This window comes from Sinohyriopsis cumingii, chromosome 2 (assembly GCF_028554795.1).
Source record: "Sinohyriopsis cumingii isolate HCF-2022 chromosome 2, ASM2855479v2, whole genome shotgun sequence".
NCBI lineage: Eukaryota > Metazoa > Mollusca > Bivalvia > Unionida > Unionidae > Sinohyriopsis > Sinohyriopsis cumingii.
The window spans coordinates 101,791,405-101,809,385 of record NC_142962.1 but is presented as its reverse complement, the minus strand read 5'-3'; the positions used below and the strand labels follow the sequence as shown (position 1 = coordinate 101,809,385).

At 34.5% G+C, this 17,981-nt stretch overlaps 1 protein-coding gene across 1 annotated transcript in view; it reads left to right on the top strand.

Moving 5' to 3' along the window:
• Positions 1 to 17,981, top strand: part of LOC149805494 (SUMO-activating enzyme subunit 1-like) — a 38,020-nt gene that overhangs the window by 11,361 nt on the left and 8,678 nt on the right. Inside the window, exons 4-6 of the mRNA XM_089950087.1 lie at positions 3,066 to 3,322; positions 7,574 to 7,673; positions 17,847 to 17,952. Coding sequence (XP_089806213.1) covers positions 3,066 to 3,322; positions 7,574 to 7,673; positions 17,847 to 17,952 — 463 coding nt within the window. The remainder of the gene's footprint in view (positions 1 to 3,065; positions 3,323 to 7,573; positions 7,674 to 17,846; positions 17,953 to 17,981) is intronic.

The following is a 17,981-nucleotide window of genomic DNA, read 5'->3' as shown; positions in this document are numbered from 1 at the left end:
AGGCAACCAGATTTTGTAGAGATGCTGCCAAGCTGCATGATTGTGGATTTCTCACAACAACAATATTTAGTCTCGTAAGTTCTCTAAACCAATGGAGGAAAGGTCATGCTAATTATTTGTGGTTCCTGCAATTTATTTTATCCAATGCATGATTTTGTTGTTGTTTTATTAACACAGAAATTTAAAATGAAGGTTTGTCAACTTAAGTCTTTGTCGTCCATTATCATGGTGATCTCATTCAAGCTAAACTAAGGTTGATTTAGTTTTTGAATACATGCATCTACATGATTAAGATCTGCTGCGGTTTTTGCAGAAAATCCCTAGGGGTTCCAATATATTTGTCTCCTAGAGGGATTTTACAAACTGATCTATTGATGAGCCACAACAGAATGGGACCCTGCGGTTAAATGCATTTTTATAGAGGGTGTTCCATTTGGAATGAAAGAAGGTGAAATGGAAAAGGACTAGAAGGAAGTGGGCAAAGAAATAAATTAGGCTAAGAAAGATTTTTGTGATAAGCTTGTACCTCAGATGAAAAGATTTACAGCAGTACATAGAACAATAGCCAAGTTTTGCAGCTTTGGGACCAAAAAATATAATTTTTTTCTAAAGAGGAGGTTCCTGATCATGACCTGACTGAAATGGAGACCTTAATACAACCTTTTAGAGAAGACAAAGATATTAGTAATGTAACTAGTAAAGCTCTCATTTATGGTTCTGCAGTATTATAAAGAAAATATCCTTGGGACAACATGATTGAGTTGTGGAAAATTATGTTTGAATATCGTGAAGACTATTTCCCTAATTTGTTTAAATTGGGTAAAATTTCAGTGGTTCTCCCATTATAAACACCAGATTGTGAGGGGGGATTTAGTTCATAAACAGAATTCACACTGCTTGGAGGAATGATAACATCAGAAACAGTGAATAAACTGATATCTATTCAGATACAAGGGGGTCGTGTAGGTGATTTCCTGTTGTCAGAGGCTTTGAAGAAGCGGAGTGATTAAAAGCAGAGAAGAATATTTATGAACGTAGCAAACTAAATTAGTTATGCAGGTACCTTATATTTGTTGTCAAAGAAGTGTTATAAAGTCATTCAATGCTCTTTTAAATTAGATATCCACATACCTTATATTAATATTGTCACCTGTGAGCTACCATTTGGCATTGTCTGCCATGATTCCCCCCCTTTTGGTAGGTGTGGGGGACCTCCCCTCTTAAGAAAATTCCTGGCTAGTTCTAGTATTGTGTTGTAGCAAAACGTTTTCATTAATCCATCAGTAGCTAGGCCTACTTTAGATATTAATTATGCCGACAAACTCTTGCACATTCACAGGCATGTGTTTTGATAGATGACTGACCATTAACCCTTTCGAGTTTCCCGAAGTTATCAGCTATCAGATAGTATCACACTGCCTGATTTCTGCTTGTTTTCCCTCTATGATAAAACATACAAACTTGTGTTTTGAAGCTTTAACAATAGTATGTATATAGCAATTTGTGTTTCATATTCAGAATCGGTGATCTGGATATTTTAACTGCCACTTGTACACTACTTCGTCATAAAGTCAGCTTGAAATTATAAGTGAACCAGTAACAGGGAAATAATGGCAGACATTGCCATGTCTGGGAAGTACCAGTTTATTAGATTGTCTGTTTTTTGTAAATCATCAGGGAAATATATCCAGAAAAATATGCAATTCATAGAAAGCAAAGTCTAGGTATTATGTTATGTAAGTTTAACTTTAAAATACAATTATGTAGGTCAGAAACGTACAGGACAATGCTGTGTTGTGGAATTCGAGAGAACGGAGAAGCGTCGTATGGTTAAAGTTGTTTTCTTACTTGTATTTGTGAAAATGTGGAAAAAAGAAGCAAAGCAGATACTATTTAACCAATGCCTATAATTACTATAAGTACGTAGACAAAGAAATAAATCATAAATTGCAATCCTATGACTGTTGTAGTGAAGCAACGTGAGTGATTACACATTATGAAAATCCCTCCTTTTAAAAATAGAGGCATTCATATCTGTGTTGATTTGGTTGGAAAGAAGGGTTTAGTTCATATACTGACTATAAAAGAGCCATGTCTGTAATTTTATGCATTTCAATGTGTTATGAATGAATAGTTACGGTAATGTTTTATCCTCAACATAGAAATGAGGAACAGTATGATTTGCATTTGCCATCATGTACATGGTACAGGGATTGTTTCAGAGGTGTTTAGAAATCTTTGAAAGTGTCATTATTGAGAAAATATATTTTAAAAAATAAAGAAAAATAAAAAAATTGATTAAGGGTAGTTCATTAGGCATTTTTACAAACTTGCAATTATAGTAATGTTAATCTGGTTACTCAATTAAAATTTGTTACAATGTAGTGATTCTTATTCTCTTTTAGAGACATATGACCGAAGTAATGCAGATGATTTTTTACTTGAAAATAAAGTTTAAATCCAATGTTCAATGCAAATATGCGTACTGCGAAGTAGAGGGCATAATTAAAATAATAGTGTATATATATATATATATATATATATATATATATATATATATATATATATATATATATATATATATATTGCATTTTTTTCATTGCATCCACTTCTTCCTGTTCTGTCCGAAAGGATACATTACTTCTTATAATTCAAGTCTAGCTTGACCCCAGCAGTACACAAGAACCTTGTTAGTTTTTGCTCAAGCAATGTGATATAATTTGGTACTTAATTGTTCAATGGGAATTTAATGATGCTGTGTCTTAGAGGAATGATAAAGTTGTTGTAGTTTGTGAATACTGTAGCTCTTATTTGTACTAGGAAAAATATGACCTTTGTATGTGTCTAAGACTCATTCAATGTATTGGTCATATCAGTATGATTGTACATGATGGAACTGGACTAAATCCAAGTTTACTGTGGACAGGATTTACAGTGGGTAAAAGCTAAAGATATTACATGCCCTGAGTACAGTGCATTTAGATTGATGATGATATATTTCTTGAATAAGTCAATTAAGTTATTGTTCAACTCTTAATTCAATGTTAGCATCTCTTATTTGACAGAGAGCGGAGTCATCTTTACATAGAGTCCAGCAACTTAACCCAATGGTGGATGTCCAAGCCGATACTTCAAATGTTGGAGACAAACCTGACGACTTTTTTTTAAACTTTGATGTAGTGTGTGCCACCTGCTGCACACTAACACACCTATACAGGATTGATGAAATCTGTGCTGCTCATAAAATCAAATTCTTCGCAGGCGATGTGTTTGGTTTCTATGGCTACATGTTTGCAGATTTGGGTTTTCATGAATACGCAGAGTGAGTGGGTTTTTATTTGTTCAGTTATATATACTATCATTAATCAAGATTTTTTACATCATAATTTGTTATACTTTCCATCAATAATTACTTTTTTTATAAGATAGCAGAATTATTCATTTATATGCTTTTTTTACTTTTGGAAAATTGATAATGATTCTAAGAATAATAATAAATGTTATTGACAGGACCCTTTCAACCTTTTTACCTTGTCTTATTTTTCAAGCTGAAGGCCAAGTGAGTATGTCATGGCCCTGCATCCTTAGCGCATCTATACATTGATCTGTGAATGTTTGATGTTTCAATGTCGTTTCAAAAAAGAAACACTTGGCCAATTTAAATCAAAATTGTATCCAAGATGGCTCCCCAACAGTGTGCAACTTTCATAGCAACCAGGCAGATAATATTAACTCACCTAGCTGGCATATGAAGGGCTTCCGTTATATCACTTTTGTGCATCCCTGATGCAGTAAAATCAAAATGGATGCATTAAAATCTCACCCTCAGATTTAAGTAGATGCATTAAAAATTGCAGTTTTGAGTAAAAGTTTTAAAATAAATCATAACTCATGATTGGATACAAATAAACAAGCTTTTTAGATGTCACTCAACCAGAGTAACTTCCCTTGGATTTGATTGCATTCGCTTGTGATTTCCATGAAGAAAGACACTTGCTGTCTCAGAATTATTGGTGGCTTCTGCTGAAGATGAAGCTGATTTTCAGCTTACGGAACTGACTGAGGTTCCTCTTAGAACTACTATACCATTTAATGAGGGTTCTGGGTAAATAGGCACTTTTCTTTTCTCTCTCCACCATCTCTTAGCTTCCCCATGATCAAAAAGGGTTTTTGGGTATCCCTTTCTAACTGTTATGAGTATTGCACTGGAAAAAAAATGGAGTTATGCGTTTTAATTAATTAATTATAACAGTTAAGTGCCAAGTGTAGCAAGATCACACCTCCCCTGATAATTGTGCCCTGATAATTCACAAACCCACTTATAACACGTGGTCAGTCATTTATCCCAATTTATTAACTAGAAAGTACTAATAATTTGACCCCTATTTGTTGAACATGAAGAAAATCGTGATCAAAATTGGTAAATGAAATCTTGATATATCGTTCGTGTTATCATCAAAAACAGTTGATATGACCTGGAAATTTGAATTAACATTATGAAAATATCAACATTTAATAAGAAGACATGTATTTTGTTAAAATTTCTTTCCAGACTACATCATTAGTGCACCGTAAATAACATTATGCAACGAAATTTCGATCAATGAAAATGGCACTAACGCCTACTTGAGGCAGCACTATAATAAATAAATACCAATTAAATAAGGTTTTTTTATCAAGTGAAATGCATGTTTTAGTTATATCTTTTAGTTTGGGTTTAGTGTAATGATCATAAAATACAATGTGTAATGTTGTATTCAGATGTGAAATATGTCAGTTTACCATAACAGCTATGACAATGAGTGTTTCTTTGAGAACCTAAATGCTGACTATGTTTTGATACCTAATTTGCGTAAATATTTGTTGCAGTCAGATTGGTATTTGTTGTATTGTTGCACTGAATTAAAAGTTGACTTGTATTACCATGTTCATTATTCGTTGGTATCAAATAAAGGGGTTGGAATAAGTGAAAAAGTAAAAGTCACACAAATTCAACCTACATACGAGCTAGCATCCCTGGTCGAGTGACAGGTAATCGAACACTGGTTTTAAAATTTTTTTGGGGGTTAACATAATATAATTAAACTACCTTAAATTAGCATCCTCATTTGCTACTGTGACCAAAGATAACAAGACAACCAAACAAAATGAATATTTAATGACATAAACTTCTGTTTCACAATTACATTTTATTAATTAGAAGTTAGTTTCAGAGTTTGTAGTTAATTTGTTATTTACTGAATTGGCACTTGGAGATTTTCTCACAGATGAAAAGTTTCACTATTACTTGCAATGAAACCATGGCATCGATATTTTACTAATATAACAAAAATAATTACTTTCAACGATTATGTGAATTTGAATCTATAAGTAGTCTGGTTCCTTGATTAGTTTGCAAGTTGCATTCCACTATCGTAGAGAGACCAAAGCAGTGTGTATCCGTATCAGGGAACCAGACTACTCAACAATAACATAATGCAGTAATGTAATACACATTATTTTTGCATACACATGACAGTTGTTGAAACCAGTCAGAATATTGTTAATGATCTCTCTGGTTGGGCATCTTAGAAATAAAAGTAATTTTTACATAAATACAATTAACTTGGTTAGAAAAAGTGCTTAATTGACAATTATTCCCAATGCGACTTTAAAACGAGTATTCAGCCATTAAACAGACCAGTTTAATCCCCCCTTCACAGTTTTCTTTGTGTCCAACAAGGATTTTATCGTTTCACATTGTTCTTGAGGTCCCTTGCTTGTAGTGCAGTCGATGTTTTTGGACCCTGTTGTGCGCGAGTTATCAAGGGAGATGTGTACTGTTATGTTTGAGTCATATGGAAGCAATTTCAATACTAATATAAGCACAATTACATGCTCATAAGCATTGGTTAATTTCCAGGGAACACCATTCTAAATAAATAACCATGCTGAATGGTACTAGTTTATGGAATGGAGAGTGGTATGATTTGATACAAAAGAGAAAACTCCATGCATTTTTGTAATTTTTAGTATAATTTTTAAGTGCCATTGTTTTGTGTATTATCTGTCCCCTTTGAAACCTGTATTCTTGCAAGATTTGCTCGCAGAATGTGGGAATCCCACAATTATTCGTCCTGGTGGAAGCAACACTGCAAGTGGGTTTCCATTGGGGTAAGTTTTTGAAAAAAGAGCAAATCCGTTAATGAGGAGAAGCTCAAAGGAATAATGCAGTGTTAGTAACATCTTATTTTGCCAACCCATTTCAAAGAAATTCTGCCTGAGAACCTTTTGAATACTTGTTCAAAGTAGCCTTAATAAAATTGAAATTGCGTTTCACTTTATGGAAATTTTTTGTTCATAGGATTATATTAAAAATACATGCACATACTTCACACACACTTGCACATGATAATTACAAATAGATAAAGCAAAGTCCTCTGTAACAGCAATATAGCACACTGAATCAGTCTCTCTCTCTCTAGGTCTTATAGCTAATAACAAAAGGTCAAATTGCATCTTACTAGGTAGTTTGGAGCAAGACTATTGTCCATTTTAAACAACTAATCTCATTCTGAATGCTCTTGCTCATTAGCAAGTAATCCTAGGTGATCCAACTGACACAGTAAATGGAAGACATTAAAAAGATAAATCCAAAAATTAAATACTAACTGTAGTAGTTACTTCATAAGTTTTTGTTTCTATCACTGATTTTTTTTTTACAAGAATCAAACAATGGAATAACTGGTGGTTATATGATCCAAAAAAATGCTCATTTGGTAGAATAAACACTTTTGACTTATCCCGAAGTATGTTGTTTATTATCAAATAATGGCAAAGAAAATAATCCAGCAGGAGAGCTGCTGTCATGCTTTTAAGTTATCAGTTCGCATGAGAAGAAAGCAACATTGTTAATAAAATAAACTATAATGTATTAGTTGACACTCAGGCATCTATCTTCAAACAGTGTCAGATGAGCCTTCGCATAACTAGCTTGGCTTGTTTCAACTATTTGTAAAGAAAAGCAAAAAAACGCTGTTGTGATAATTAAATCAGAGTAGTACAGTTTAAGTTAAAGCTACAAAATCATGATGCTTCTCTCTGACACGTATATTGTATCTGAGACTAACATACACCTATATAGTGCATCTGCTCATGTACACAGATCTGTTATTAAGCGCATGAATGCATCTTTCTTTATGACACATAGAAATTCAGTATGAGAATGACCTTAAGTTCCTTGTCTTATTTTAGGAGCAATTGTTTTCGAATTTTTAGCCAAGATTTAGGGACATTTTATTGTTTCTGGTTGATCTTAATGGCATTTAAAACACAATAATGACTGCCATGCAGAGGAAATGGGAGCTCAGTGCCTCCCCAAGGATACACTGAAGTAGCCAACTAAGGCTGGCCTTAGAAGGTATTCAACCCATGTCTCATGGATAACAAGTCTGATGCTCTACCACATGAGCTGGTATGGCTTCATTCCTTGGAAAGGAGCTAGTATTTGATGCATTGATGTGGTGGGTCAGAAGAACAGTTGTATGAACAGGTTTGCCTTGCTGCATATTTTATTTATTAAATTATCTTTTAGAGATGTGCAGAAGCCCAAGGCCAAGGAAAATATAGGGGAAGGGGAACCAGCCACAAAGAAGGCAAAAGTAGAAGAACTAGAGACACATGTTGTGAAAAAGGTATGTTTGTGACTGTCACTGAAACAGAAGGCAAGGCAAATTATTCACAGTGCCCTTCAAACTCAGCTCAGCATCTGGGGTCAGTTACATGGAAACTTGCTTATAAATGATGCTGAAGGGAGATAAAAATCTTCCTTTATGTGCAGGTGATCTTTATATGTTAAAGTAATATGAACTAAAGAGTCATGTAGACATTGTCTCTTATGAGTAGGTATCCTTTATATTGAGTCATTGACTAAGGCGGGTTTAATTGTACTTTTGATTTAATCAAATTAACATTATATTGAATATTTCGATTACAATTACAGAACGTAACTTTGCGGCAGAGTAATTGTTTAAATTGCATTCACATTTTAGACTGCAGTAAATTACCATTTAATTACTGTACTTTTGACCTTGTTTCTCAAGAAAAGTATATTTCAATATTAGTATGGTACACTGCTCTATGTAAAATGTTTACTGGTTGGTGCAAAGGGGAAAACTTGCTCAGAGTGTTCATTGTCTTTCCCTCATAATTAAATGCTTGCATGGAGCAAGCCATGTATTTTCTTTAAAAAGATGTATATGCTGTTAAAAACCAGATAGACCCAGTCTAACCCGGGAAGCATTTTACATTGAGTTGCTGATATACCAATAGTCTTGAATGTGCTGATGTACCAGCTGTCTTGCTGTAACTTATGATATAATCCAGAATGTTTTGAATGAATTCACAATAATCCCAAAGTAGTGTTTTATTCCCCACAAAATCAAGCTCTTTATACTTCTAATGAAAACCGCTCCAGTGGCCTAGTGGTTAGAGCGTCTGCCTCAGATGAGGAAGGTCGTGGGTTTGATCTCCCAAAAACTTACGAAAATGGTACTAACAGCTGCCTCGCTTGGCGCTCAGCATTAAGAGGATAGTGTTAGGACTGGTCGGCCTGGTTAATGTGACTGGGTGGGACATCATGCTACATGTCTGCAGCATGATGCCCCAATGCTAGACATCACTATAAACTGCCACATTGCAGACATCAAAGCGATATGACTGAATTTTTTTTAAAGCTATGTTAAAAATCCAAAACATAAATACACACACACACTTCTAATGAATAACGTAAATAAATGATTCCTCGCAAATTATATCTGAAGAGAACAGTCAGCGATTCCACAGTCTGAGCTGAAAATAGAAATGAATAATTGTTTACTGTTCTTCTTTATATGTTAATTTCACTTGACCTAAGACACGGTAGAATTTCTGGAAAACCCAAGTATCTGATGGTAATATCCAGCAAATTATAAACAAGTCCTCTTCCAGAACATTCCAAGTTTGTAGATAAGGTTAGGCCTTAAAGTCATACTTTGATAAACATATTGTTTACTTCAAAATTCAAGTAGGCAAAAACATGACAGTAGTCAGTTAGGCAAAATCTTTACCCTCAATCAAGGTTGTTGTTGTTGTAGGGTTTAACTCCATTTTTCAGCACACGATAGCCTATACATGGCAGCCAGTATTAATGGTGGAGGAAGAACTAGGGAAAACCCCAGAAAGAACCACCAACCCATGAGAAACTACTGGCAAGCTTTCTCACATACCCACATTGGCTGAATCCAAGACTCGAACCCATGCAGACAGGTGAGATGGCAGTGATCCACAACGGAGAGTGCTTTAGACTACTTGGCCACTCAGGGGCCCCCTCAATGAAGGTAAAAGATCAAGCACACAATATATATATACATATATATATATATATATATATATATATATATATATATATATTCATTGGCCTTGGAACAAGCATTTTTGGTAGTTTTAAACTTATTTTCATCATGGAAGCTTTACAGATGCTTGTTTCAAGGGCCACACAGCAAACCAAACTGACTGAAACACAACAGGGTTTTTCTTCAGACATTTTCAGTAGGCAAATACTGGCTGATGATAGCTATGATGACAATGAATTTCATGTATATCGGTCTGTTGGACATTGTGAAAATGTCACTGGATTGTGTGTGATTTTGAGCCTAAATTAATGTTGAGTGCAAGTCCTATGTATGTGTTGGATGCACAATATGCTGGGAATGTTGTACTTAAAACCCTAATACAGCATTATGGAAGAGAACAAATCTGGCATAAGAGGCAGCAAAGCACTGATTCGAGGAAGTGAATCTTTGGCAGAATTCATGTTAGTGAAAAGTTGAGGTCTCGGAAATGCTTAATCACGCATATTTGGATGTCAGTTTTTATTGGGGATGCAGAAAATCACTTAGGCGAGAGTCCTCTGTGCGCATTAAATATGTGGGCAACAAAATTCAAAGACTTGCTAGTCCTGCTTCAACCACCTGCTTAGGGGGAAAATGTGTTGATCAATTAGCTGTGCTGATATTTACAAATACAAATTTTAGTGGCTGAAAGTCCCACCCCTCTCCCCGTACAAGTCACCATTATAAGAGTACATTAAAGGAACGTGCTGAAATAGCTGGGTGGCAAGATCAAATGCTTTGACTGGCAGCTGCATGGGAAAATCTTATATTTACACTGCTTGAATTCAGAGGCAGAAAGAACCAGAGATGTACATGTGGTCATTTATAACAGTACATCAAATAAACAACTTAAGCTTTCATAATTGTGTTCATTTCCAAGTGTAGCGGAATAAGCAGTGCACATGACCTCAGAATCATGACATGTTTAGACTTAGACTTGAATGGGTATTTTGTGGTTCAGTGGCAAACTGACAAAGATTGTAACAAAATCCAGGAGAGTGCTAAAGTTACTAAAACTGATAGTTTGGATGGGACAGTAGCCAAGTGTAAGTAAATGTGTATGCTTTGAATAAGACCTTCCTTGGATTGACAAAATTCAGACTCACTCTGATGGACAAGCAAGAGCTATGTCAGTGTTTTAAAGAATGTAGAAATTAAACTCATTGGTAACCAATAGTTCTTATAATTTGCATAGTTTTCTGGGAGAAGACTGCAACTTTTGCTAGTGGGACTCCTATTTTTACCAAAATGGGAGTCCTGGACTCCTAATTTTAAAATCCTAGCGAGACCTCTGGAAAACTTTTCTTTTTGGAACAGAGATTTCCAAGAGAGAATACCCATGGGGATATACCTGTGAGATGTTGAAAATTGCACAACCATAAAGAACAGTAACTTGTTCAAGCTAGTTATGCATATGCATTTCAGACAGCAGGCAATGAAAGGAGTTCTCAGCACAGAGTAATATTCATACACAGAGGAGGAGGATCGTATTAAATTCAGAAACAATTAACAGATTAATACTCATAGCGAACATCAGAGAATCCCCATACAACATAATTATGTGTGTGTAGATCTCAGTTGGCAGAACCACCATGGCAACAAAAGAATAACGAGACAAACTTTCATATCATGCAGGTGTATTACCAAACGAAGTACATGCTCTCTATGTGCAAAAATTAAATGACATTAAACATAAGAGACTGACAGATCTGTGTAAACTCAAAGCAAGATGGATAAAATTTGTCCTGTTTGTGTTCGGTTCTTCCTATTTATATTTTGATCGTGGTGATATTTTCTGCAGACCTTTTGGCACTTAGTTCCAAGCCAGCATTTGGTATTTGTATTAAAAATTGGATTATTATTATCTAGTACACAACATTTTGAAGCATTGTCATTAACTAATGATGAAATTGATGACAAAATACTTGATGCCATTCTGATATATGGATTCTTTACTACACTACACTACTAATCTGTTCATCCTGAATCTTTTTTTTACCATCTCCTTTAGTTTTACTGGTAGCAGTACTTTTAATAAAATTGTAACTTATATTTCTTGCAGTCTAAACATTTGTAATCATGTATTATTGTCAAAAGGTAAAATGTACTTAGTTTTGTTGTAAAATCTAAAACTATTAATTAACAAGGGACTAAAGTAAAGCGTGGGCCAACTTCATGTGTGTATTCATGTGTGTATACATTATTGCCATATTACAGTGTTGTTAGAATCAACAGAATATTTGTAAAGTTGCAGAACCAGCACTTGTATTGTCACCACATATTCCATTTAAATAATAATATCATTATTTCTGCATATTCCTATCAGTATTTTTCCAGTGGTATTAATTTTCTGATCTGATGTTCGTTTCTTGCGCAATTTTACACATCAAGAATTCTTACAGTATCATTAAAAAAAAATGTAATCTGCATCAAATTGAGTTGTTTGAGAAGAAATTCATTTTTTAATCCAAATATTACTGAAGCTATGAATTCAGGCATTGAAGTCTTACATTAAATAACATTTGAAATAGCCATGATAGTAATTTAGGATGCAACTGTACTAATTTAACCTTTGGTATATTCAAATCTTGAATGTGATGGAGGAACATGGCTCCAAAATAAACACATCAATTTTAGAACCTGTTTATTGACTATGAATCAAGTATATAATCTTGAGTCCAACTGAATTGTTAGAAATTTTTTTTATTCTTTTGACTACATCATACGTAGCTGTCAAATATGGAGTAAGCCTATGGTCTTTCTGCCATCCCAACCAAGACCCCACCACAACCACACGAGTATTTTGAGTTCAGTAGAGCCTTACCAGAGTGGAACAGTAAGAAAGAGTGACAGATATTTAAGTGTTAGGGAGATATTTAACAATGGCTATTCCTCCTGCCACCACTTGGTCATTGGAGATCACACACACACACAAAACTTCGGCTAACTCCTGAAATCCTGGCAGCATCCCTGCAGGGGAGATAACTTGACTATTTTATTTGATTTTATTGGTCTCTGGTTATCCCACGGTATTTCTGTTATGTGAACATTATCTTACAGTGTGTCCATTCAGCATGGTCGAAAAAGGCTTACAACCATTGAGAGTTATTGAAGGACTCACATTACTACAGATATGAAAGAACATGAACCATACTATAAATCTGTGAAGATAAAATAGAGTATAGATGGGTTTGACTGTCCCTGATTGGTTGATAATGAAATCAGTGTATTCCCCAGGGGTGTAAAACTGAGGGTAAAAAAAAAAAACCTTGGTGTCAGAACTGGGGGTCAAATAAAAAATGGGGGGGTCAAAAATATACTGACAAATTTTCATCCGACTCGTACTTTTTCAGCTTGAAATAGAATATTGCAACTTGCACAACATACTCTCTCTCTCTCTCTAAATATACAAATAAACCAACATGCACAATTAACAAACAAATGCATTGTCCATTCAAAGAATAATTTTATTTGTTCATTTTTCTTTCAAAATCGTACTTTTAACAGTCTCCCTATAATCTTTTTGAAGCAATATTATAGACCAACATATTTCATACAAGCCAATACAAAAAGCCTAATAAATATTTTTAACTGAATGGCAGTCACTTTACTGCCTGTCATAAAATGAGTACTGTCATCGGTTTCATTGTACTTCGTCCTAGAACAGATTTATCCAAAAATCAAGGAGGCTAATGATTCATCTTGTTTCATCTTGTTTCTAATAAGTTACATTTGAACTTTACGGTCTTTCTTTTATTGCAGCAAAGTTAAAAACCAACAAAATCTGCAATGACCCCCTGACTATGTGATCCAATTAAACGCATTTGTCTCGGCAAGTTTACTGATTTCTTTGCTGTGAAAGAATGTCTTGGGTTATAATGTGTTCTCCAGATATCTTGTGGCAACCGAGGGCAGATTTGTTAACATTCTTAAACTCTGTAACGAAAGGATTATTCACTTTTGCCGTCTTCACAATCACGCTATCAGAAGTCACACTGGTAATCCTAATGGATGTGCCGTATTCCAGTCAAGGGAATTATTTTCTCCATTTTTCATTAAAGTTAGATCCACCGTTACTTTTGTGATCTGCTTCCTTCACTTTCTTCGCTAATGATTTTTAGTGCACGACATTTTAATCTGGAGATCACTTTCTAGTAGAACAAGCATTGAGGTTAAACATCAAGATGACATCTTGCTGAGCTCAATGGAAATTGCGTGAGAGCTCGCGAGATTAGGGGAAGCTACTCCATCATAACATTGCCTATGCTAGTCTGGTTCCTTATTTTGTATGTTTCCTGCGTTCCACTCCGCTATAGGAATAGAGGAGCCCAACACACGGAGTAAACAAAGTGGGGAACCAGTCAACGCCTATGCTAGAAGTATACACGATGCCACCCTTCGTACAATGCATTGGATGTTAAATAAATCCTGATCTCATTATGCGAATCCCTTGCATCAAAAAAAACGCACGGCAACAAAATGTGTGCATCAATTTTCTCCAGCATGCGTCCTTCAAATGTACGTAAAGGGAAACACTGTAATGAAAGTAAGATTTTAGTAAAAAAATCTTTTGAGAGCTTGTCCTACTTGTAACTGAAAAAAGTAAGGGATATTGTTTTATTAACATAATTTCCATCCCTTTACAGACCCGAGTTTGGAAGACTCTTTACTGAAATCAGCAGCTGACTCTTTGGTGCATTATTGAAAGCACACATTTCAAATTGGTGTAGGTCCAGAAAACGGTGCAGCTCTTTTGGTTTTCTTTTCACAAAAGCTGTCGTTATAGATGTGTCTATACTGATAGAAATTTGATCATGAGCACTCAAAATTTTAAGTTATTGAATTTTAATATCATGTTGTTTGCACAGGTTTACAGTGGGAACTGAATTAGTACAGTGAGTCCTGAATTCTTGAGTTTTGTGCAGAAACATGGAATCCAAGCAGAATACATCCAGAAATGTAGAGATTTTCAATCTTGGATTTAGTCTCCCCGTTGTATTTCACATCGATATGCATAGTCACAATTAGTATAGTAGTAGGAAAAGTAAGAGACAAATTTAGATACATATCATAAACAAGACAAACAGTATGTGGGGGGCGGGACAAGATCATAAGAACAGGCTGGAATGGAGAAGTATAATAAAAACAGTAACAAGTAGAAGTGTGCCTCTTTTTTTTATGTGTGCAACATTATTTTCTCAACTTCAGTAAGAAATTACATCAAAGAGAAGACAAAGATTGTACAGTTAACTAAACCAATGTGAATTTAGCTACTTAGAAGATGTATTAAATCGATTTTAACCTTCTGGTTATATCTGTTCTGGTCTGTTTCTGTCCATTCTGGTGATTATGTCCACTGAATCAGTATGGTTGGAAGACAATTTGGCAGATTATGATTACTGGTATACACTGTATTTCAGCCTGAGAGATGTGAATAATTTTATTTCTTGGTTTGTGGATTCTGATTGTTGCTCAATTCAAATGTATCATTGAAAAATATTGATGCATTCTCATACTTTGTTACAAATATTTATTTATTACAGATGCATATCTCCAGATATCGGTGAATATAGCTGAATAAGTTATAACAGTTATAACAGTTCTGGTTGGAACAATAAACATTGTTAGAGAAACTAAAAGTGAGCTAAAATGTTAAGCTATTTGGCAGTGTGTGGTACAATATAAGTCTCATATGAAAGACTAGAAGTGGGTGGGAGATAGAACCTGTGACAACTCAATTGAAAGTGCAGGATGTTACTGCTAGGCCATCAGTGATGATGATGATGCTGTTGGCAATACAGTTAACTGCAGTGACATTGATTTTACGAGTACTCTGGGAAAAATGATTCCTTGACTTTTGTCCATTTTTAAAAATCTAATTAATGATATAAAAATGTTTGACTTGCAATATTTCTTTTGTTTTTTTAAACTTTATATTAGTCTTGCAACAAGCGTAAAAATAAGACATCAGTAACTGAAATACATGTTCATACACAAAACCCCTGGTGGCCTAGTGATTAGAGCGTCCACCTCTGATGCAGGAGACTTACAAAAATGGTACTAACAGCTGCCTCGTTTGGCGCTCAGCATTAAGAGGTTAGTGTTAGGATTGGTTGGCCTGGTGTCAGGTAATGTGACTGGGTGGAACATCGTGCCACATGTTTGCGGCATGATGCCCGAGTGCTGGACATCACTATAAACAGCCACACTGCAGACATCATAGCGATATGACTGAAAAATTGTTAAAAGCTACGTTAAAAATCCAAATCACACACACACACACACTGTTCTTACCAGAAATGATATAGTGTAAAAGTAGGCAGAAATAATGCAGCATCACTTCCACAGGCATTAATGGGATTTTTTTTGACAAATCATGTATTATAAGTTTACCAAAACATTTATTGAAAAAAATAATCACAAGAAACCATAGCATCTGACCACACATTTAAAGCAGTAGAAGATCTAACTATTATTCTATTCAAAAGCAGCATGCCTGAGAACAAAGAAAAATAGCAAAACATAGTGATCACTTTAGAAAACACACAATTTATTAAGGATACAAATTCATGATGTCTGAATTAGAATAGAAATCCCTATTATAAAATCTGTATTCATGGACATTAAATAAGTAGGTATTGAGGGACTGATCAATGACATCTACAGTATCAGAGACATACATGGCTGACAGACAAACAAACAAAAGAACAAAAGATTGATTATAATGAATGAATACAAATAAAAATATGCTGTAGGTTATATGATCTTTAAGAATTCAGTAGATTACCTCCAGTCAGCTGTCATTTAAATCGCTTCTGTCCCCAACCCAATATTCAAATCGCTTCTACTGCCCACTAACCCATAGCCAGAAATTATGTTTAAAAAATATGCTTCTGTGGGGGGCAGTGTTTTTCGATTAAAACATATCTGACAGTGAATCATAATTTTTTTAAATTGCTTCTGTTGTGGGTTGGTTAAATTTGAAAGTACCTTCCCCCGGGGGGTGTATGTTTTACTAGAACAGTAAGGTAATATTTATTTATCCTGTAAATTAACCTGACATGTCCATAAATTTCAGACTCACTTCCAATGTAGCATTAGAACTGCATGATTAACAATGATAACTCTTACTCATTCTGTCTATGAATTTTTGATCTGGCTTTACATAAATATGGAACACATATGGACCAATCAGTGAAATCAAAATGCAAAATTAATTCATCCAGAAACAAAATAAATTTATTTAAAGACACTACCAAAGTGCCAAATTTACCAGCAACATAAATTAATTTGAAGAAGAAAAAAATTTGTTTACATGCTTGCAACACTGAACAGATGATGACTTGGTGTTGAGTTTGAATAAATTTAACATTTATAAAAAAAAGAACCTTTTAACAAGGACAGTCTCATCTAGAAAATGATAATAAATTATTATTAACCCCCAGGCATTATTGATCAACTTCAATAACAAAGGACTACTACTATTTCAGAAGAGTTCTCTTTGGGGCATTTTCAATGTTTTGCAGTTTTTCACAAAAGATAAATAACAATACAAACCTTTAAATTGACTGTATATCTGTGACAGCTCCTTTTACAGAAGATATTAATCAGTGGAGATTTACAGGGTTTCGGAACTACAGAAGGTAGTTAGTGACATCTATTTTAGTCTGGTTTACGGTCTGTACCATATGATGGCTACCTCCATCCAGAGCCAGACCTGACTTGTTTTGTTTTGTTTTCTTTATAGAACAAACACTGATAAGTGGTCATGGCTTTAAAGGTCAGTGGTATTCATCTCTGTTTATGTCATAAGGCAATGCATATCAATGTTGTTTTAGAACAGTCTGCACTTTGCTGTCACTCCTTAGTGGTTGTGGTTACAATGAATTAAATACACATCAGCAGTGTTCATTATTTTCATGTGAAACAGTCATTCATTGCAGTGTTGAAATGCATTTTTGGCCCAAAAATTGTGGTTGGTGGTCACTGATGAGAGTGTATTTATATAAAATCGATTCATGCATGATGACTGTGGTTATACATGGCAGGTGGTTGCTCATAGTAGAGGTCACTCAAGATAGGTTTTTCTGTATATACAAGGGTGACTATAAACTTATTATTAATAATTGTATAGTTTTGTGTACGTTCATTGAAGCATATGGCTTCTGAATTTCCAACCAATGAAGTCCAGGACATCCAAACATGAAAAATTAATGGAGCATCTATAACAAGGTGAAAATTGCCTTCTGTGAATAATAGTGATTCAAAAGATGTTCTGGCTTTATAAAAGTTTTATGATAGATTTTATTATGTTGATGTATTTAATACTGCAGTTTCAGTTATGTTGATGTTTATTCATATATTTCATTTAATAATTACTTGTAATTACAAATATTTTGTGATGTGTATTCATTAATTGAATTCCAATCTTTTCAGTCAGCAACTTTCACAAGATTGAGCAGTGCATTTGAATATGTTTGGGGAACGACAGAAGGGGCTAAAAAGTTAAAAAGAACGCCAAGTACATTCTTTATTATCCAAGGTATTTATTCTGTTATTTTTCCTTGCTTT